At 38.5% G+C, this 23,996-nt stretch overlaps 1 protein-coding gene across 7 annotated transcripts in view; it reads left to right on the forward strand.

The window, feature by feature from the left end:
• The window catches only part of DOCK4 (dedicator of cytokinesis 4), a 312,022-nt gene that overhangs the window by 200,146 nt on the left and 87,880 nt on the right, over positions 1-23,996 (forward strand). For all 7 annotated transcript variants that reach the window (XM_020810435.3, XM_020810438.3, XM_020810440.3 and 4 more), the window contains exons 16-26: positions 1,011-1,117; positions 2,875-3,031; positions 4,018-4,115; positions 4,215-4,298; positions 4,396-4,496; positions 6,703-6,784; positions 9,563-9,733; positions 10,274-10,466; positions 13,358-13,485; positions 16,000-16,134; positions 21,417-21,515. In XM_020810435.3, the coding sequence (XP_020666094.1) occupies positions 1,011-1,117; positions 2,875-3,031; positions 4,018-4,115; positions 4,215-4,298; positions 4,396-4,496; positions 6,703-6,784; positions 9,563-9,733; positions 10,274-10,466; positions 13,358-13,485; positions 16,000-16,134; positions 21,417-21,515 (1,355 nt within the window). The remainder of the gene's footprint in view (positions 1-1,010; positions 1,118-2,874; positions 3,032-4,017; positions 4,116-4,214; positions 4,299-4,395; positions 4,497-6,702; positions 6,785-9,562; positions 9,734-10,273; positions 10,467-13,357; positions 13,486-15,999; positions 16,135-21,416; positions 21,516-23,996) is intronic.

Raw genomic sequence — 23,996 nt, forward strand, 5'->3', positions numbered from 1 at the left:
TGAAAAGAAGAGAGTGCCATACTTTTATTAGAAAATTAATGTCTATGATTTTTTTAGTTGTCCAGTAAATGTATCATCTGTCCTTGTCTTCAGATTGATTTAAAGTATTGCAGTTATGATGCTAGCAGCCTGGTCCTCCTAAGCAAACTATCTTGAAAGTAAATTATGTGGAAGTAAATTTGATTTTCTTCCATTATAAATGTTTAAGGATTGAGATATATTTTTTTAGTAGTTGGTATAATTCCGTAATACTGATGGAACAATGATTGTATTTACCATATGAATATGTATTTTATGTTTTGAATTGTTGTTAGAATAGGCTCAGATCAGAGGAGAGTGTTACCACAGGGAAGTGGCTCCTAGCAGCCTCTTCCTGATCAATCCTGGCCATGGCATATCAAACTCCTCCTTGTACAGATTTTGGTCATCTTACTGGCAGCCTCTGATGATGCCAAATTCATCTGCAATCAGTGGCAAACAAGATAGTCATATCTCATTCCCATTCCACTGTTTAAGTCTTAGGCCTACATCTGACATCATGCCACAGGTTTACGTCTAGCATCATGCTAGAACATGTCATCTAGCATAATTTGACTTCCTTTCACCCTTTTCCCACTGCAGCCTTCTGTGGCCTCTGAAAATTGACCCCCAGAGGGTTTCACAGACCTCTTATTTTGGAGCTCCATGGTGGGAAAAAGGCATCCTCAGGGCTGCCCCCTCCAATTTTACTCATGCAAGTATATCCAACAGCAAAACCACTCCATTGGCCTTAGTTGTGACTTTTGAGTGTTTGATTGCATTCCATAATTCTTTGTACAGGTTATAGCTGAGTTTAAGGATGGATCAGTGTGGGAATGTCATTTTTGGAAGCCTCCTTGGGGCTATAGTACACTGGCTATCTGACTGGAAAAAGTGTCAAGTTTCTGTGTAATTTCAGTTTACATTGAATCTATGCAGTATCATTTCCATCCTGGAATGTGGTGGATTTTTAATGTGTATGTGTGTTTCAGCAAAAGAAAAGGGGGAGAAGAAGTTGTTTGGTTTTTCTTTCGTCCCTCTGATGCAGGAAAATGGAAGAACGCTGCCAGACGGCACTCATGAGCTCATTGTTCACAAGGTAATTTTCTGTTAGAAATTAGAGCAAAACACAGTTTATTCAAATAAATGCTCCAAATACTGAGGGCTGCCCTCAGAATCATGCAGATTGACTCAGCTGCCAAAAGAACACTAGACTTGTCATTGTGCTAAATAGTATCTCATCATGTCCTTTCAAGCTTGTTGGTTCTTCAAATCTTGTTATGCACATAATGCTGTACTTTGTACTGGGAATAATTTATCCCTTGGATAGCACCCATGTTTTGCTAATGGGCTTCATCTACACATTTGACAGGGATGGCAACCGAGTTCCTATCTTTACCAAGGAAATATTTTTCTCTCCTCCTCATCTTCCTTGTCTGGATTCTTACTTCTATTTGAGAAACCTCTCTCTCTCTGATGCTGTTTCTGCCTTGCAAATGCCTTTTTTCTCCATTATTTGTCCAGATAATATTTTGCAACAAATATGTATGTGTTAACAGTTCAACTTTTGTGGGCTTGAATATACATACATAAAGCTAAAATAAGACACAATAAAAATGGTAAAATCTCTCTGAATATAGATACATATTTCTTATTCTAGGACCGGTTAGTAATATTGCAAGAAAACTGAAAGCTTCTGGCTCACTGGATTAAATTGTGCTGTAGTTCTGGCCTTATGTTCTTTACCTTTCAGAAATATCACCCTTCTTTGAATGATTCAACAGCTCAGTTTGATTTTGCAATGATCATCTAACTCTAAATTGTGTTCTATCTTTTAGAAAAATGTACACTTGCCATTTGCCTAACAACATTCTTTGAAAGATGCAGGAATGCTAAAATGTATCATTTAGGCCTTCACAATTGTTAAACTAGAGTTTCTATAGAAAATAACCTTGCTTGTTTTATTTAGCACCTTCTGTGTGCATGTTGCTATACAAAGAATGAGAGGACAAGTCCCTGCTCTAAGGGCCTTGCAAGCTAGACATCAGGTTAAGAGAGAAAACAGAAGAAGCAGAGGTAAATGAAGGCAAGAATAAAAAGGGGAAGCAATTATTGGAGTCATGCATAGGCTCAGTTGCAATGGTGCTATTAAGATAGGACTTTGAGGCAAAAGTCTAGCACCCACTCAGATAAAATCAGCAGGAGGATCCTCTAATGTAAGTCTGGCTTACTACATCTTAAAGTTAGTAAAGTAATTCTTTTTATTATTGTTATTATTAGATTTTTATCCCGTACCTTCTAGACAAAGTCTACTCAGGGTGGCTGTTGCCATCTAAAGAATCTTTCTTTCTTTCCCTGTCTCACTCCCCCCCCCCTCAAATGCACACAGAGAGACATGTACACTGATTAAATCTAAAGTCTAAAATTACCTGATCATATTGCTGTATACTTGTAGTAGTTGCAGGATAGGGGACAAGATGGTGTCAGTACCTGAATGGGAATAATGAATATTGAGAAAAGATTTGAAGGTCATCAGAGAGATGGCATTATGGAGTCACTGCACAGCTGGACAGTAAGAATGAAGGATGGAAAATGTAGACCTGGGTGTTTTCAGTGCATACATTTACAGAAAGCCGTGGCCCTTGATGAGGTGACTCAAGGACAGTGTGTACTTTGAGAAAGAGAGAATAGTAGAGCACTAGGAAGAGAACAATGGAGGAACCAATAGAGAGAGGAAATTAGTGTATTTTATCATTTTCCAATGAAAAATGGTTTTACCTGACCGCTTTATTCTGCATTTTATTTCATTTTTATGAAGTGAATTGAAATAACAATTTAATGTCATTGTTCTCTCAGTGCGAAGAAAATATAAGTCTTCAGGATTCTAGTCGCTACCTCAAATTCCCCTTTTCAAAGGGGCATCTCCTTGCAAACAACCACCCAGCAATAAAAACCACTAGGGAATCATTCTGGATCACATCTTTCCTGTGTTCAACTAAGCTCACACAAAATGGTAGAGTAATATGTTGATTACTAGTATTCTATTTTGTGGTTTTGTCACCATGGGAATACATTGTAAATTTAATCTTAGTAACACGAACGCAAATAACATTGATTAAACCATTGGTTTTATCAGCCATTGAAAAAAGGTGTTTGTGAATAGAATCAAAACTGACATAGGTTTATTGTTGTATAGTTTGTTTGTTTGTTTAAAAAATCTGAATTGTAGCATCATTAATTTTCTTTAATTTCTCATTAATTGCTATATGCATTTTTCCTGTTAAATTGTTTGTTTTGCAACTTAGTTCAGCAGCAAACAAAATAATGTGATAGCTATTGGGATCGTCTAATGACCTCTAAATGGCAGCACTTGGAAGTAGTATGTTTTATGTAACATGCTACTAACAAGGGGTTAATGACACCCTTTGTTTTCAGACCTTTGGCACTAAAATGTCTTCTTGTAGAATAAGTAACTCATTCATTATTTTAAATTATAGATTTGTTTTTTGTTATTTTGGGAAGGAGTTGACTATTTTCTATTTATTTTGTCTTCTTAAAATTAAAGTGCATTTAGAGCATATTACTGCTGTATTACTTGTAAGATAAAAAATAATGTAAGGTTGACATATACTTTTTAAAAAGTAACAACTACTGGTATGTTTTAAATTTGAGGGGTAAATTTCCAAGTTCTGCTTGAATGGTTGCGAAGACTAGTGATTCTGCTGGCGTCTAATATAATGCATCTGCACATCTACACCCTATTAAAATGTAGACAGCAATCATTTACATCTGTTACTTAGAAGTAAAGTTCATTAGGTTACTCCCAAGTAGGCATGTATTAACATTACAGCTACACTGATTTATGTGGTACTTTTGCTAGATTGAAATCCATTGTCTTTCTTTATGTTCTTTGTAAAATTGATGTAGGTATCATATCACACATTTGTTTGACACACTGATTAGATGCCTGTTATGCTGTCTGGTGTGTTCAATTTGTAGGAGACATGCTTGACCTTCTCAAATGGCGGGCCCATCCAGAAAAAATTGCAGGCTGCCTCTCAAAACTGAAAGAAATTGATGGGTCAGAAATTGTAAAGGTAAAGGTTATCTTCACTTTGGGGTACATTTTGCCTGGGAGGACGAAACAAAGAACATTTGCACATAAGTGTATCCTAAATGTCCTTTTATTCAACTAGTTTCTCCAAGATACACTCGACACTTTATTTGGGATTTTAGATGAAAATTCTCTGAAGTACGGCTCCCAAGTATTTGATTGTTTGGTAAGGCATACTTCATTGTCCTTTCTGAACTTAACTTGAATTTTTGAAGTTGGCTAAAGAAAAAGGCACTAATAAACACCAATTTTATTATTCTTAGGTTCACATAATTAACTTGCTGCAGGACAGTAAGTTTCATCATTTTAAGCCAGTTATGGATACCTACATTGAAAGTCACTTTGCAGGAGCACTGGCGTACAGGTAGAATTATATGTATACATATATATATATATATATCTAAATGGTTTCAAATGTGGCAGTAATTAATAATTTGATTGACTGAAGTGGAATAAATCAACACTTTAATTAAATTACTACTTTGAGAAAAAATAGTCCTGTGCTAATTCAGTTTCTTAATACAAGTCTTTTATCTTTTACCAGAATTATGTATTATTTATATATGGCCCTTAAACTTGAGCCTAAATAGAACTTAAATGAAATTCTCAATTTTCAGGTACAGTATAAACAATGAATAGTAAAATGCATGGAAGGCAATCAGAAAAGGCAAGACCCCACACTGGCTTTGTTGAGAGTAATTAAGCTAAAGGCTTTTCTTTGGGCATAAATAAAACTGTGGATTTGCCAAACAAGCCAGAATATTAGTGAATATTAGTTTTGGAGAGTGGTCTTCAAACCAAGAAAGGCTCTGTACCCAGAATCAATGATTTATTTCCACTGGAGCCTGCTGCTTCTGCCAGAATTGATTATTTGGCTACCTCCTACATCTTCTTGGTCATCCCCAAAACCTGCTTGGGATGGGCTGGGAAACCCTCTGAAGCAGGCCCTTTTGTGCTGCGTGGTGTGGGAGAATAGGGGCAGAAAGCTCTGTGCCATTGGCACTGGTTACTGAAGTGCATTGTTGGTGTAGAAGATTGGAGGATGTAGGCAGATCAAATACCTCAGAGATTATTTAAGGTGGGAGCTCTAGACCACACTAACCTGTTTCTTGCTTTGGGGCTACTTTACTTCCTAATTTACACACTGTGGGTGTGACGTTTTATTAGAACCTTGTGGAATCAGAGGAGGACATTATCTTTTACAGCCTTGATCCACACGGTCTATCAAGAAAAAGGCTTTAAGATGTAAAAAGATTCTTGTTGCCATGGTGTGGTTAATTTAGCATAAGGCTTTCCTTGATGAGGATTTAGTTTGTAAAAAGTTTCCTTGTCAAGAACAGTTGTAGATGTCCACAACTAGTGAAGCACGTTAACCAGAGGAATATAAAAAGCTGCCTTGCAACAAGATGAACCTTTCCTCTGGAAAGTTTCTTCAGCATTTCAGACAGAAAGTATTTTCTAAGCCCTACTAGGAAGTGCCAGGAATTGAAGCTAGGACCTTCTGAATGAAAACCATTATGCTATGGCACTCACCGTGAAGATAATAATGTGAAGTTAAACTTTCCAGATCATTTGTCCTTCTCCTCCATTTTAGAATGTAAGGGTGCTAGGACAAGGGTGGAGAGACCGCTGGGAGAGAAAGAGAGAGTACGTGCAGAAATTCCCTTGTATGTGTTCCTGTCATCATAACAGTATTGCTACTCATAACTTGAATTATGCCAAATTAGCTTTCAGTCTTTGACTTTGGGATAAATTTCCTTAATTTTTCTGTACAGCTGCTTATGTGATTTATTTTTGCCCCACTTATTCTGAATAAAGCTGGCTATATGTTCATAAACAAACAGAAATTAGATTCAGGTTTTTTTATCAACAAGAACATTTGGCCCTACATCGTTAAATTCATATAGACAGAAGAAAAAATAACAGCAGGTTATTATTTTCTCTTCCCCCCCCCACTCTACTCAACACATGGGATTTCATTGTATCACTCTCTAAAACCACAGTTTTATTATCATTTACCTGGATGCAAGTTACATTGAACCTAACATGCCTGACTTCTACACTTATGTTAATTGAAAAAGCACTGTTTTCATTGTTACAGTACCTGTAAAATGGCAAAGTCAAGGAGACATGAATCTGGTGGAGATCCCATTTGCAGGGCTATTGAACTCCTCTTCCAGTTACTAGACTTGGCTCACTTCATACAGGCATTAAAGGGCTAGTTTAGAAAAGTCTGCTCTTCCACTGAGTTTTTTAAATATTACTGCTGCCCTTTTATTTTGGGAGGGTTTCCTGAGTTATTGCAATGTATCTACCTCATGAGTTTTGTTTGGGGTTACTTTAGTTTAAGATGGTTGTATCTTATTATTTTCATGATTTTTATTGCAACTTGCTGCATGCCCTTATTGAATGGGGGGAATGATAAGGAAAAATAAAGAACTGAAGTATAGGAATCAGTTATGTAAATTATGCAAGTCTGACTTTGTGTAACCCTTTAGTTGATTAGTTTAAGGTACTCCATTAGACTTTCAACACCTCAGCCTGGAAATACGTTTTGTTTTATATACTAGAGACCTCATAAAGGTGCTGAAGTGGCATGTTGATCGAATAACAGACGTGGAAAGACAAGCACACAACCTGGAAGTATTAAAGGTAAATAGAGATGGGTGAGCAATTGTTTCATTTTTATTTCAGTGTAAGCATCCAAGTTCATGCTTCTTGATCTGGAAAATGAGCTGGAATTGAATTCTATACTTTATTTAAAAATAATAATAGTGTTGCCTAGCACCCTTCAAGTCTAGAAGATCTGTTACAGCATGTCTTGTTTGCACAGACAACTTTCTCTGACGGAAAAGTAATAAAGGGTCATGTGCAATGTTCCCTCTAATTTTCAGCCCTGATTGGCAGGGCTCTACTCCCCTGTGCGTGACTCGCACCCCCTTTGTGCGTGACTCTGCCCCTCTACGCAGGGTTCAGTTGTGGCCAGAACAAAAGGAGCCAAAAACTGTTGCTGTAGGTGTTTGGAGGAGGAGGAAAGTTGCACGGCGGGGGGGGGGGGGAGTGGTGCTCCGCTTGTGAAGTCATGCAGCTTAGAGGGAACCTTGGTTATGTGCATCTTTAAGACTAACAGATTTATTTTAGCATAAGCTGTTGTCAACGTACTGCCCAGTTTTTCATTCTGAGAAAATGGGTTGTATATCTAAGAAAGGCCATGCTATAACAGCTCTGCCAGTCATAAAAGCCCCACACAGGTCTTTGTTGTTTTGCAGCAAAACACAAATATGGCTGCTATATAGAAGATTCTTTTTCAAATCTGCAATACATTCCTTTTCCTGCCAAAAGTAAGCTGTGGCCAGAATCCTGTTGGGATTCTACACCAGCATAAGCACAGTTAGTGTCAATTCTCTCTCATGGATAGCAATGGTTTAAGAGCCTGGGTGCAGAACCAAAGGCTGGGAGTTCGATTCCTCACTGTATATCCTTCACAGGGGATGAACCCAATCCATAGAGTCCCTTCCAGCTCTGCAGTTCTAAAATAATTGTTAGTACGTACCATGTTTCCCCGAAAATAAGACAGAGTCTTATATTAATTTTTGCTCCAAAAAAATGCATTAGGGCTTATTTTCAGGGGATGTTTTTTTTTTTTTCATGTTCAACAATCTACATTTATTCAAATACAGCCATGTCATCTTCTTCTGGTTGCTGCACAATGGTGGGGGTGGAGTTTCACTTAACTGGGGCTTATTTTGGGGGTAGGGCTTATATTACGAGAATCCTGAAAATTATAGGCAAAGGTAAAGGTTCCCCTTGACATTTTAGTCCAGTTGTGTCTGACTCTAGGGCGTGGTGCTCATCCCCATTTCCAAGCCATAGAGCCAGCGTTTATCCGAAGACAGTTTCCGTGGTCACATGCCCAGTGCGGCTATACATGGAACGCTGTTTACCTTCCCACCAAGGTGGTACCTATTTATCTACTCGCATTTACATGATTTCAAACTGCTAGGGTGGCGAGCAGCTGGGACAAAGCGACGGGAGCTCACTCCGTCGCGTGGATTCAATTTTACGACTGCTGGTCTTCTGACCCTGCAGCACACAAAGGCTTCTGCGGTTTAGCCCGCAGCGCCACCATGTCTCACCTTGAAAATTATACTAGGGTTTATTTTCAGGTTAGGTCTTATTTTCAGGGGAACAGGGTAGTACTAGAATTCAGAAATACCAAGCACAATCTATCAAAATTAGAAAAACAGTGACTGGTAATATATAACAGGTACGGATTTTAACCAAAAACCTAACTATCTGTTGTTGTTGTTGTTGTTGTTGTTGTTGTTGTTGTTGTTGTTGTTGTTGTTGTTGTTGTTGTTGTTGTTGTTGTTGTTGTTTATATTGACATAAATCCTCAGTAGGATTCTGGGCACTATATTTGAAACGGTGCATTTAAAATTTGGAAAAATGAACATAAAAATACCTGCTTGAATGAATGAGTGTGTATGTACGTTTTAAAAAAGGCATGAGATAAGGTGTAAATTTTCACTTGGAATGGAGAAATTAGCTCTGAATATTTAGTCAACTGTTACATATTAGTATGTGTAACTGCATAGTGTAATTGTAGGACAAAATATGTCATGCCAGTGTTTTGAGGATATAAGGAAGGAAATTTCTGTCAGATAGATCATCAGTGGGCGCAAATAAAAGAGTTTACATTAATGATGGAGGAAGGTTGCTCCTGTTGTGTTATATGGTACAGAGCTTTGTGAACTTAGTAAATCTTTAACTTCTGAGTTAGAAAAGATACAAAGCTCTCTTAAAAAGAAGGTCTTGAATCATCCTGTAGGTGCTCCCATGGTGTTCACTTCAGGCCTGAATACAGGTTTCTCTTTTAAACTTCCATAACAGGATTTTAGTTTTGTCAGCTTCATGGAAGCTTTGCATTCTCTGGCCGGGGAGCAAACATGAATAGATTGGGTTCCAGTTAATTCCCAAGCTACCAACTAATGTATGTTTCAGAAAGCCGTTTTTATTGACATGTTAGCCATTCAATCTACAAGATTTCCTATGATAATCATGTGTCGTCAAAGTCAATTCTGACATATCACAACTTTTTCCAGGATTTTTCAGGTAGAGAATGCACAGAAACTGAAACCCCTGAGCTACCAGCCAGCTAATACAGTCTTCTATTAAAACTGATTCTCAAACAGCTGTATAGAGACAATAACCCTAGCCCCCTGCAAAATCACCTACATATGTTGAGCTTCCCATAGGGCATCATTCCTGTGTGGGATTCTTTATTTCTGCTACAAGCTAGTTCATTGTCTATCTTGTTTTTGTTTATATACATATCATTGGGGCATTATTTTACTTTATTTCTTATTTCATTTGTAGTTCAATGGAACAACAATATTACATTGTTTGTTTTTATCTTCATATTTGTAGGCACAAGAATATATATTTAAATATATAGTCCAGTCTCGGAGGCTGTTTTCTCTTGCTACTGGTGGACAGAATGAGGAGGAATTCTGCTGTTGTATTCAAGAGCTTCTGATGTCAGTGCGATTCTTCCTTTCCCAAGAAATCAAAGGGACTAGTGCTTTATCTCAGGCCCAAGTAAGTTAAGCAAGCTTCTGCTTTCAGAAGTTGCTGCCACTACTCATGTTTCCTATGTGTACGATTGTTAAAATGGAAGTTTCTAATTTATGTCCAGCTATAATGACATACATAGTATGTTTTGTATTATGCTGTCAATTTACTGATGGCAGAAGATCAGGCATCTGGCAGTAATTTTTTTCTTTATCAAGCTTATTGGTTGAGTTAATAAAGCTGTGAGTTCATTTTGTTTCTCTGTGTCTTCCAGGAATATTTTCAGTCTAGCGCCCTATTCTGTTACTAGCTTTGAAACATGCAGTCCTTTTTGTTCATCTGCACAATAATAGTTTTGACCTCCTAGTATTTTACAACAACAACTACTAACAAGCAATAAGGCAAATTATCATCTCTTTCATTTTACACACTAAAAAAGGGGAAATTTCCACAGCCCAGTTGTTCTGGCAAATGAAAGAAACAGTAATGCTTAAGAAACACATTTCCTACCTCATGTCTTTGATAATCTCAGATTCATAAAATACTGTTTCTTTCTATGGTCTTCAGGTGGCCTTTCTCAGCTCTTTTCCGGCTGTCTATTCTGAGCTTTTGAAGCTCTTTGATGTGAGAGAAGTGGCAAATTTGGTCCGGGATACTCTGGGAAGCTTGCCAACCATCACAAATGCGGATGAATCCCTTCAGGCTGTGAAACTCCAATGTATTGGGAAAACAGTAGAGAGCCATCTGTACACCAATCCAGGTAGGATGCCAAGCACATTGCTGCTATTCTAAAATCAGTGTCTGACATTTAGTGATCTGAATTCTAGTAGAAATAACACACTTAATAAAACATTAAACTTCCATAGAAAGTATTTATTTTAACTGACATTTACACTAAAGTGCCCAGGACCAGAATATCTTAAGAACATCCCTTTATAGTTGATACTAATCCAGGAGGCAGTGGAAGACAGGAGGGCCTGGTGTGATCTGGTCCATGGGGTCACAAAGAGTCGGACACAACTTAGCAACTAAACAACAACAACAAGAACATACAAATACTAAAAAGGATCAAATAAATACCACACTAAAAATGGTAAACAAAAATAACGTCAAAAACAAATTCAAAACAGTAAGGCCCAACAATCCATCTAAAAAACCCACTCAGACAGCCAGTCACTGAGGGAAAGTTTGCCTTCTGCCCTCTTCTTTCTCTTCAGGCAAGCCTCCCCATAGTAACTAGCTACCTGTGTGTAATTTTTTAGATGGATTGTTATGCATTATTGCTTTGACTGGATTTTTAATACTACTTGGGTTTTCTGTTTTCGTGTTTTCCATTTCTCAGAGTGACATTTGGTATTTTAAAAATATTTATATACTTATTGTTCTTAACTTTAATATTGCCTTTTAATGATGTAAGATGCCTCTTTATACTCGTTCTTAGCTTAAATATTGTCTTTTAATTATCTTAATCACCATTGTATACTGTTTTCAACTTTAAATATTGACTTTCAATATGGTAAGCTGCCTTGGTCCCTTTTCAAGGAGAAAAGTGGGATAAAATCTTATAAATAAATAAATAATAAATAAATAAATAATTCCTAGACCTTTTTAGGAGGAGGCAGCCTAAATGCATCCTAAAAGATGCATTATCTCTTGCATCTTTTATAAAGTTTCCTCATGTTCAGTCCCAGCTAGAAAATAATGCTTTTCCTACTTCTTTTTCACCGCCCCACCTTTACAGAAGTTTAAAAATACACTTCATTCAGTTGTCTAAAGTATACTGATCTGGAAAAATAAAGTGTGGTATCCTGGGGTAAAGCCAAGACTCACTGAGATCTGAAATGTAATTAAACTCCCTTGTCTCAGAGGGTGAAAATGAACACTTTAGAACATGGGAATATGCTTTGCTTTTGAGTGTGGGGAAAATAGCATGGTAAAGGAAGAATCCGTAGGTTGAGGAAACAGATTGCTCAAACTTCTGGACAAAAGAAGCTTTCTGCGACAAGTAACTTTCTGTTCCAAAGCTAGATTTACCTGCTAATCAGATTTGTATAGCACTGAGGGGGTTTCATGTTTTCTGCTGCATTTAATTTCCCAAGGCATAGAATGAAGCTGGCTTTTCATCACTACAGAGGTGTTTTACCTGAATCTTCACTAGGTTGGATTGGATATATTGGGCAAAATTCTCTTGCTTAGCTGTGTGGGTGCAAGTCGATGATGTGCCTGCAGTAGCTACAAAAGCACCAAAGACAGAAGTGCTATTTATGAAGCACTTCCGCAAGCACATTGTGCAGCAGTGGCAGTGGGAATAGTGCAAGTGATTGTGCAGTCAAATCATGAAGTTCCCTGATGCCAGGTGCAATGCCTGGCACATTTACAAAGGCATAACAGCTGTACAAACACACACACACACAAACATATATATGTATATGTGTGTGTGTGTGTGTGTGTGTGTGTGTGTGTGTGTGTGTGTGTGTGTGTTTGTACAGCTGTTATGCCTGTGTTTGTTTGTGTCTTTTCCTGTTGTTGTTGGTTTATATGTTTATATATATAACAATCAAGGGTCAAGGGACCTGGGAATCCAAAGGCATCTAAAGAGGGACTGGACCTCAACTTTGGTATGCAAGAGGCTTGGGGTATGTGTCCTTCCACATGTTGTTGTTTTTCCACTCATCAACCTTAGCCAATATCAGCAATGATGAAGGTTAATCAGGGTTGTACCCCCAAAATATCTGGGGGGCCACACAGTCCTCATCGGGTGACACAGTGGTTAATTTGCTTGCTTTTGAGTGTTAGAAGTTTCCTTCCATCTCCAGGTGCCCCCCTTCATACACAACCCCTCCCCAAAGTGAGATTGGCAGTGAGGGACTGCTTTGTGAACAACTAAGTTGTAACTATTTTCACAAGCATTGCTAGACCATGGTTTGATATTCCAAGAAAGAAGGTGACCGCTCCTCAAGTTCCCAAGCCCTCTTCATCTCCTCCTCTGGTGCGGCGGTGAGGAGATCTCAAGCTTCTCCTTTTTGTTTGTCTGTTTGTTTTTTCCAGTTTGATTGAACTGACCATTAAATGGTGTTTTTTTGTATTCGTAGAGAAAACAATTCAAAGTCATAAACCATGATTTTGTAATTAGTTTGTTTCAGTTTCCCACAGTAAAGAGACATTTGCACAAAATTGTAGACTGTACATAATAACAAATGGAGCTTCTCTGAAAGAGGCAAGGGAGATGTGTGAGCTTGTCAGAAAGGCAAAGTGAATCTTCATACTGTGCAGTGAAAGAACAAGCACCATGTGCCTGTGGAGGAATAAATCACATCTTTCACCAATCTAAAATATATAGTAGCTAAGGCCATTCAGCCTATTCGAGTGCACGAGTCAAAAAATCCTATGAGCAGCTCTCTCACTACCTGTGAGTAAAAATGTAATAATGACTAACAATTTGCTGCCTTTTCGTGACACCACAAAATCTGCTGCCTGGAGCAGCTGCTTTACCTTGCCTAGGGTTGGTCCGATCTTGTGAGAAGTCTGTGCAGCCTTGTTCACTTGAGAGGGTAGAGTGTTCAAATTGCTCCTTAATGACTTTATTTGACATGAGAAAAAATGGCCACAGGGACCAAGTCAAATGGCTCATGATTTATTTCTATTTTCCAGAGTCCCGATGTATTCTACTGCCAGTAGTTTTGCATCACCTTTATATACATCTGCAAGAGCAAAAGGACCTGATTATGTGTGCACGCATTCTTAGCAACATTTTTTGCCTCATCAAGAAAAACAGCTCTGTAAGTACCAGTGGCATGGTGCAGAAATTCTATTTGCACAGTGTATGTCTCCCATTGTTCTATATTTGGTTCTGTTCCTCTCTCGCTCTCAAATACGGCTTTGGATAGCATTGGCAGTAAGTCTTTTTGTGCCTTATATTTGATATTAGTGAAAAGCTAGTTTAAAGATTCCACTGATTGTTTTTTTAAAAAAGTTATTTATTTTCATACATTTAGAGTGTCACAAGCAGAAAGAGAAACACCTGCAAAGAAATTGATAATGTTACTCATTTTAGAAAAGGGTTCGAGGATTGGGTGGGTGAGTTTGCTGTTGAGTAATGTCTGCACAGGACATCTGGTAACTACTTTTAAGGGCCATTTCAAATTATTATGATTCCTGGGGGATGGTTTGAAGAGATGGATGTGTTTCCAGGGAAAGCTAATATGGTAGACAAACGTGGAGACATGAAAATGGTACAGTATTAACCCTATTATCCTGGTTATATGATGAGTGAGGTGGTGTGTTCTTTTAGCCTGGCTCACTTGTCATAGAGTTGGAAGGTACAAGTCAAAATTCCTACTTAATGCAGCATCTGCTGCCTGTGATAGCATCACAAGCATCCCTGACAAACAGTCGATCAGTCTTTGCTTAAATACCTCCAGAGAAGCAGAGGCTGCCATCTCCTAAGGCAGTCTGTTCCACACTGCTGAACAGCTCATGCCATTTGGAGAAGGTTTCCTTCTCTCAGTGGTTAACCCAGATCGTATCTCCTTTAATTTCTGTCCATTGGTTGCACCTCTGCTCTATGAAATCAACAGAAAGGAAATCTCCTGAAGACCTTCAGATAATTGAAGGGCACTATCACATCTCTCCTTAACCTTTTCTTTTCTAGGGGTTTTTTCTTTTTGTAGCTTTTCTCCATTCCACCTGAAAGTATGGCTCACATTATCCACAGTTTTTTTAAAACTGTCCTAAAACTTTCCATTTATTTTGAAGAAAAAAACAGGCCCAGGGGCCCAATGCATAACATGGCCCCAACGTTAGGCCACTTCCTTGACTAAAAGGAACTGAAAATTTTTACAGTCCAGAGCAGGGCTTTGCAAGTGCCAGTTTTTCCTCCAAAATAAAGTAGCAAAAGCTTTAGAATGTTTTTTAAAGCATTCCTTGGCCTTAAAACTGTTCAGAAAGCAAATTTCCACTGACTTACATTTTAGTTTGTTTGAAGGCAGTAGAATGTATATTTTAATTTCACACATTCTTCTGTGTGAGATTAAAAGTGTTCAAAGAAGGCAGTTTCTCATGATGGCAGAGAAATAGATCCCTAATGCACTGAGTAAGTAAATGATACAGTCAAATATTTTATTCCTAAAAATCTGGGCTATTAAATCATGGCAGAAATTCAGAAAGGTAACTCTTTATACATATACACAACAGCATCTGAGGAGAGGAGGGGGAAAATTGCAAAGGCATGTCCAAAAATAGACCACTGACTTAAGTGTGGGAAATGTGTCCTTTGTGCTCTTTAATAATCTCTGTGTCTTTTACGGCCATCACGTTGCATCTTATCTATGGCAAACCTTGGTTTTTCAAGGTATATAAACTGTTTAAGGAGTAGTTTTACCAGTGCCACCTCCCAATGAGTTTCTGTGGCTGAGCTGGGATTTGAACCTATGTCTTTTCCCATTACTCTGTGTGCTACACAGCACTGTCTCTGTTTTAAGAATCTGGACATAGAAAGAAAAAAGACCATAGTGATAGCAAGAAAGCACAGATATGCCTAGAAAATATATGCTGGCTTTCAAACTATTCTATGTCAATCTTATTAATGTTTCTGTAGAGGTGATAGGCCAAGCTACAAGTTTTCATTCCATTTTGCTTTTGAAATCAAATTAGAAAAGGGAACCATTATAGTTTCAGAGCTCTGAAAATTACAGTTTTGGATTGTAATTCCATGAATCCTCAAGTTGCCATTATAAGCAGTCATGTTATTTGGGAGATTCTGGCAGTTGGAGTCCAAAACTATAATGTTTCCAAGCTCCGGCCTCCTCCAGACGTTTAAAGGCAAGGCAACAAATGTGTTGGGAGCAGGATTCTGGTAGCTGGTTCTGCTTCTGGCAACACAGTTTTATATGAACAGCGTAGTGCTCGCTCTGCAGACATTGTAATCATCAAAACACGGGTTTGGGCAGAGTCTGTACTTCCCTTCACATGCACATTCATCCTACCCACTCAAGAAAGTCTGGAAAGAGCTTTGCTTGTGGGCAATTATTTCAGGTAACTATCTAATCCATTTAGCTCACTTTTCTTTAAAAAACAACAACTAAAATGTTACTTAGTTAATTAAAAATGGCAAGGCTATCAAAGTCAGTAAAGCAGTTGCACTGTTTTTGATAGAATATATTTTCAGTTTTTGGCAAATCTAGAAAGAAATGTCCACCTCTTTGCCTTGAGTAACAGCTTGGCTTGTTAGTATTTAGCTAAGGAAAAAGTGACCGACCCAAATGACCTCTTTCTTCTTTTTAAATAACCCAAAGGAGAAGTTCGTATTGGAAGAAATAGACGTCATTGTGAACAGCCTGCTTGATGTGCTGCTGAGGACCATCTTGGAGATCACAAGCCGCCCTCAGCCAGCAGGATCGGCAACTAGGCTTCAGTTTCAGGATGTTACCGTAAGTGTGGTGGCAGCAATAGCTTGATGTTGGTACTGAAGCTCCCATTTTTCACTTTCTTGGCTGTTGCTGTGACTCCCCCTCCCTCTCCTTCCTATTGTCTCTCTCTCTCTCTCTCTCTCTCTCTCTCTGTGTGTGTGTGTGTGTGTGTGTGTGTGTGTGTGTGTGTGTGTGTGTGTGTGTGTGTGTGTGAAAATGGAAAAGGTTGCATAGCAAAGTGTGTATCTTCTCGTGTGAAAATGGATCATCTCTGTGTAATAGGGCTTCCTGTTGGATTCAAACAGCACAACTCTGCATATGCCTATGGAGCTGCCTTTGAGATCAGTGAAGAAGCACACGTGGGCCCAAATGAATTGGCATGTTGTGTTTTATTGATTGATTGCCTCATTTAGAGTACTTTCAGCTCAGAGATGGAGAGTACATTTGCTGCAGGGCTGTAACCTATATTGCCGGTCTAAGGTGATAATAGATTGGACTAAGCAATTATTATTTAGCTTTGACTTCTGTGAACTGCATGGTCTTGCAAGACAGAGCATTCACTCTAATATTTGCTGAAAAACTTAACTGAGTTATTACAAAAATCTTTGAATGCTGTCGATTTCAAGCAGTTCTCAGACCTCTCTTCTGAACGAAACTAAGCCTGCTCAATTTCAGTGAGAGCCGAAAGAACGAGGAGGTGGGAAGCAGATTACAAGTTCCTGTCCTGCTGCCCCTCCTTTGACAAATTCAAATTCCTCCTGCTGTTCATTGTCCAATCTTATGTATTTCTATGGCTGGCCATAGTTAATGCCGGCCAGAGTTCCCTGTAACAGGATTTGTTGATCAGCTTCCAGAACAAGTGTGAATGGGATCAGCAGTGATTGTTATTCAGTGACAGTCCAGTGGAATTATACCAAGAGTTGTTTGACATTTTAAAAAAATTTAAAGCAAGAATGAAGAATGTGTGGTCTCTAGATGTTTTAAAAACATAAAAACCTCTTTATAGACAAGAGATGGTATAGTTGGCAAGAGTTGCAGTTTAACGTGTCAAACAGGGCCTAGGATTTCCCACCTCCAGTCCTCAAATATCCCATCTATCTCCCTGAGAGATAACTGGAAGAAAAATCAGCAGTAGTTGGAAAGAATATTAAAATACACATGAACAAACAACACTATGGACAGTTCAAAATAACAGTAGTAAACCATCAGGTTGTGTCTGGTCTAGCATCCTGTGTCCATCCTGCTAGAATCCTGCTGAGAAAACATGAAAGCAACAGCTATGCTTCCTCATGTATTCCCAGCAACAGGTAGTCAGCAATGCATTGCCTACACACAAGGGTGGTTCTGTTTCCTGATCAAACCTGTTAATCTTCAATAAATCTATGCTTCACCAAACTGTCCAGTTCCTTTTAAAAATACAGTAGGACTTCCTTATCCATGGCATCAATATGCGCTGATTCATTTATCTATGATCTGAAAAATTTTAAAATATTAAAAGAAAAAAATCCAGAAAAAAACTATTTTCATATGTATCATCAGAAACAGCCTCTAGAGGGAGCCAGAGACTGTGCTATGTATACTTGTTAGTGAAGAATACATAGCATTGTCTCTGGTACCCTCTAAGGGCCAGTTCTGGTAATGCATGTGAAAATATGGTTGCAGCCTTTTTCGGACTGTTTCGCCAGTCTTTGTGGCTGGCAGCTTCAGAGGAGAAGAGTTGGAATTCTGTCTGTCAGAGTTCCAGCAGATCCCAGCCATGAAAGCCTTTGAGAATACATGTGAAAATAGTGTTTTTTTTTTCTAGTTTACGTTCCTTTTACCATGCTCTCTCTCTCTATATATGTGTGTGTGTGTGTGTGTGTGTGTGTGTGTGTGTGTGTGTGTGTGTGTGTGTGTGTGTGTGTGTGTGTAGTGTTTGCTGTTATCCAGTTTTCAGTGTCCACGGGGTGGGGGGACTGGAATGAATCTCCAGCAGATATGGGGGTCCCATTGTATGGTCTAAGCTGGAGAACCTCATCACAGCTTGTGAATTCCATAAATATGTGGTGCTGAAAACAAGGATTGCTCCTGACGATAAGGAATGTGAGTTGGGCTGCCATTATGTCACTACTGTACTATTCTTCCCTCCACTTTTTACAGTCCTGGGGTGATGCAATTTTCCCCTACAGGGATAAAAGCTGCTGGAGAAGGCCATAGTGAGTGAACAAATAAATGTAGGGAGAAAGGTTAAACAGTCCCACTTGATGCTGTTTCTTTATTGGAACAGGTCCTAAACTCTAAACTAATTTCTATTTTAAAAAGAACAGAAAATACTCCTGCATCTCTCACATTATATATCATTTCATTTATCCCTCGATATAAATAGCCTGATAAATTCTACATTGTTCAGATGTATGTGGTTACAAGGCGGAAATCCTTTTCTTTTGAGAACAGCATGAAAGCCATGTAAGTGAAGTAATGTCAGGTTATACCCTGCTTTGTTAAAATGATAGGAAGTGTACACAGTGGGGGGCATGTAAGGACTTTAGAAGAGCAGCTGACCTATATTTGTTCACTCAGCAAAGTTTTCACGGAAACGTTTAGCACACTCACTCTTTGCCTTGCAGTCTTATTAGTCCTCATCTTACCTCATAGAGCCTCTTTTTAAAAAGGTTTTCAATGGAAAATGGATCCTAGTCATATGTTCTTCTAAATGATACAGTATTTCAGAGACCAAATATTCTCTAGGTAATCAAGTAAAACATGATGTGATATTTAGAGTCTCACTCCTTTCCGTCACCAAGAAGTTAGAAGTAATATTGATTAGAGGTGTGTAATTTTCTGGGTTTTTTGGACTAAAACTCCTAGAATTTCCCAGACAGCATATCTGCACACCTTTAATATTGATAGATTTAATATATTTATTTATTTATTTGATTTATACCCCACCTATCTGCTGCTGTTAATGTGCTTCTAAGCCACTTCTGTCTTATGGTAACCTTATGAATGAATGACCTCCAAAAGTCCCTTTCAGATCTTGCAAACAAAAGTCATTGGCTTCCTTCTTGAATCAGTCCAACTAGTATTTACTTTTCCTCCTTTCCTGGTGTCTTCTACTTCTCTAAGCATTATTATATTTTCCAGTGAACATTTGTCTTCTCATGATGCACTCAAAGTATCATAGCCTCAGTTTTGTCATTTTTGCTTCTACAGAGAGCTCAGTCTTGAATTGATCCTAGCAGTCACTTGCTTTTCTTTCTGGCAGCTATACCAGCACTCTAATTCTGTGATGATGTCCTTACAAGATGTCATAGTTCTTTGCAGTGAAGTTATGAGACATGGTACTACTGCTAAATTTGGCCAAACATTTTCTTCATGCAAATGAAACTTGCTGAATTTCATTCCACTGGTTTTGTTTCAAGAATTCACTTACATATATATTGCCAAATATGGCTTGTGGAATTAAGTATAACCTTGTTGAACATATTTCTTTTTAGTGGATTTACACTTACACATGCCTTCACTTTCCAGAAACCTCTATGCAGGTCTTATTAATTTGAAGCACAGAAGAATAGGGTTTTGTGGTCCTTGCACAATATCATAGAAGCCATTGTACAGAGAAGTTTCACATACTTAATTTTTCAGTGACTCATTGCACAGCATAAGGCAATTATATACTGTTATGTAGCAAGTTCAGGCAGTACTATGCTTGCTTATGGTATCATACTGAGCCAAATGCTCTCAAGTTATTTGTGAAGAAAGATACCACCCATTTTGAGTGTAGGTGGCAGGTTCTATGCCCGTGTGTTGTGAGGAACCCATTCAATTTTCTCAGAATGAAGAAATGAGCACATGCAATGACATGTAGGTGGACTGAAATACCAGACTTGACTTTCCATAATAGATTCAGAAGCCTGGATGGTCTTGCTAGAGCAGCCATTCTCAACAAGAACCGTATGGCCACGTGGGGGACCCTGTCACATTTCAAGGGGGCCACAGACTAGAAACGATTCTTCACACACTGCCTTCGTTATGTGACTTACACAGTCTTGATCCAGCCTATATTTCTTTCATATTGTGTTTTTCTCCCAAAAAGGTTGAGAATAGCTATGCTAGAGGAATGACCCTAAAAAGAGGGATGTTTCTGTTTTCTTTAAGTGTATTCTGTTGCGTTGTAATTTTAATGACTGTACAACACAGTGTTATACCTATTCATTCAGAAATTATTTCTGCTCTGGTCAGTAGGACTCACTTGCAGATAGTGTGCATAGATGTGTCCTAAAATGTTCAGTCATATCACCTTTGCTGTATTCTTGGTAAGAAAAGAGCACAGTGACGTTAGCATCCTTCTTCCATGTGTGGCTGTTTATTGGGTAGATGTCAAATACAAGTGGTGTCAATGTATACAATGTGTCTAGGGACATAGGATGCTGCCTTAGACTGAATCAGGCCTTTGGTCCACATAGCCCAGTGTTCTCAAATCCAGATGGCAGTGGCTCACCAGGATGTCAGGCAGGATTCTTTCCTAGCCTACCTAATTATCCTGATATCCCCTGATGGTTTCTTATCCAAGCTCTAACTAGGTTTAAGTCTACTTGTCTTTTGAAAACAGCTGAGAGTGGGTGTGTTTGTGATAGTGTGATGGCTCCATGGCATATAAGTTGCATATTTTGTTTTTAAACAACAAGACAATTATTCTACATGTGTAAAAATACAATGGGAGGAAATATGTCGTTATTTAAATAGGTTGATTTATGTATACCAGCTTAGGGGGAAAATCAGACACTTGTCCTTCCATGTAGCAAGAGGCCTGCTACAGCTCGCTTGTCAGTACCGGTGTACTTAGCATGCGAATATACTTTTAAAAGATTATGAATGGCACAGAATGATATTTGTCCAACATGGATATTGTACCTAAGAAACACAAGGAATCCTTTAAAAATATAATGAATCCTTTAAAGGTTAAAAGAAACTGTGCAAGCCAAATAAATTGAATATTAAGAGCAAAGCCTGTGCATATTTACTCAGAAGAACCTCTCTGGTTGGTTGGGCTTGTGGCATCTCTAAGACTGACAGAGATTACAGTCCATATCACAGTTTATTTTCTATCAGGAATGTGAGTTTCTTTTTAACAAAGGAAGATGCCAACACTGAAACTAGAAAAAGTGTGTTAGGTTGCAGGCAGTTCTTTTCAAAGGGACTTTGTATAGTTTATCATCCTATTTTTTAAAATCTTAAAAAAAGAACACTAGAAACCATGTTCTTTGTTCTATCTGTTTATGTTCTAATAGGCTTCCTTTCTTTTGAAATTCTGTTTCTTTTAGGGAGAGTTTGTTTCATGTCTGTTATCATTATTACGACAGATGACAGACAGACATTACCAGCAACTCCTTGACAGATTCAAGACGAGGGATGAGCTCAGAGTAAGTAAAAAGACCTATGCTTTCGCTCCTGGAAACATCCATTGCTTTTTTCCCCCTGTCCCAATGAACTCATGATTTTGCTTAAGTGACCACTGAGTTGCATGTTTAAGGCATCATCTGGAGCAAGTTAAATGACCTCACTTGTTTCAGTGAAAATCTAGCATGTTTTTAGCTCCAGTTCCTTGATGTTTTCTTTCCTAGGGTTAGTGGAAACTATTCAATTGCAGAGCGTGCTCTTTTATAAAGCAGGCACACTATGATGCTGTTGAATTGGCATCCTGGCCTGGGTTTTGGAAGATTTACGTTCACTGGGGATGAAATCATAATGCTTAAAAATGACTGTGTGATGCTGAAAATTATGAAATATTTGCCATTGAATATTGCTACAGGGGGGATAAACCACAAATAAAGCATGAATTCAAATAATAAATAGAGCCAAAGGGTAAAAATCAGAACCTGGAGATAAGATGTTGCTAATAACATTATCTGTAACGTTGCTTTTAAAGATAATATCGCAATACAGGTATTCTTATTCTGACATAAAGCAGTGGTTTGGTGATATTTTTTATATTTAGTTTGATGAGTAATGTTTACTCATTATTCCATAAATACTGCTGTTTGGAAATTATTTTGGGACATTTTTGTATTTTAATTGTCCTTAAAAAGTAATAATAAGAAAGGAACGCTGGCGATGAGTTATTTAAAGCAACAACAATGAGCAGCTGATTACTTAAAAACTAATAACATTCCAAGCTCTGCTAACAACACATTCTGTATTTACATAGACAGACACACCTATCCTAGGATAGGGAGCAGGCATTGGAACAATGCAACTGTGCTTTTTAAAAATTTTAGTTCTCATTTCATGAAAAAATCTAAGTCTATATGCAATAGTTCACTTGTAGGGCTGGAAAAATATGCACTTACTTAAGGATGAGATACCTTGAGGAGGAATGTTAAAGCTCTGTGAAATTTCTCACATCCAGCTGAAAGCAGGGAATATTGCTTTCTGATTTCTGCCTCCACCCCAATCTCTGCGATGTGCATAAAATGCCACTAGTCTCTTTTTCCCTTAGAAAGTAATGCATAGGCAGGCGCGCGCGCGCGCGCGCACACACACACACACACACACACACACACACACACACACACACACACACACACACACACACACACACACACACACACACACACACACACACACACACACACACACACACACACACACACACACACACACACACAGAGCAAGTACAAAAGACCTGGCTGATCATTAAAAAGGATACCAACAACCCAGCAACAGCTTCAAATCCTTATATAATGTGGCCATCATCCTAATTTTGAGCAATTCACACTATTTATGTGACTCATGAACTATGCAGTTTTGCATAAAAATGAGCACTCTGTGCACCAAACACTCTTCTTCATGTGAAGACTCTATCAAGGGTGCAAGGAATTCCTTGCCATCCTTGCTGGTGAAGAGAAGAAAGTTGCAGTGCTTTGTCCTGGCCTGAGAAGATGAGACAAGTGAGGGGGCGCTTCCCTATGCAGTTGCATCCACCCCCCTCTGCTGTCAAATCACCAGAGCATAATTAGATTTTGCTTATGATCAACAATGAGATCTTGCTTATTCTTGACAGTGAATCAACATTAGGAGTGTTACTGGCAGGCTGTCAATTACATGCACATGTTCCCCCTAGATTGCATTTTTATTTGCAGTTTCCAAATAACAGATCATAAATGACCTTCAATAAAGGCCTGGAAATGCTTCGTGGTTGGATGTTATCTGAGCATCTTCTAGCATAAGTGCCACAGAGTTCACTTCACCAGACCAGGAACTGAAATTGTTATGTTCATTATCTTATAGCATGGTTCTATTATGCAGTGGTTAAAACGCTGTACTGCAGCTAAAACTGTGCTCACGACCTGGGGTTCAAATCCCAGGTAGCCGGCTCAAGGTTGACTCAGCCTTCCATCCTTCCAAGGTCAGTAAAATGAGTACCCAGCTGTATAATTAAAATTGTAAACCGCCCAGAGAGTGCTTGTAGCGCTATGGTGCAGTATATAAGTCCAAAAAATAAATAAAATAAATAATAAATACTGTAGATAACATTGGCTTCCAGTGCCTGCGGATAATCATGTTGCTTCAGTGTTGCTGTTTTGTGCAACTGACATTTCTAGTCAGAGGCAGTGATGTTCACACAATAAGCGCTCATTTCTCTGACCATCTCAGTTTGTCAGTTCTCATATTACAGAAGAAGCTAACCCTGGGAATATGTTGTATATATTTGAGATCCCTCACATATCTTTCTGCATAGGTTGAAAACTGAACTCTGTTATATTCATATTATAGTATTTTCTAGTACACTGGTTCTTAACCTTGGGTTACTCAGGAGTTTTGGACTGCAACTCCCAGAAGCCTTTGCCACCAACTGTGCTGGCTGGGGTTTCTGGGAGTTGCAGTTCAAAAACATCCGAGTA

This window comes from Pogona vitticeps, chromosome 5 (genome assembly GCF_051106095.1).
Source record: "Pogona vitticeps strain Pit_001003342236 chromosome 5, PviZW2.1, whole genome shotgun sequence".
Classification (NCBI taxonomy): Eukaryota; Metazoa; Chordata; class Lepidosauria; order Squamata; family Agamidae; genus Pogona; species Pogona vitticeps.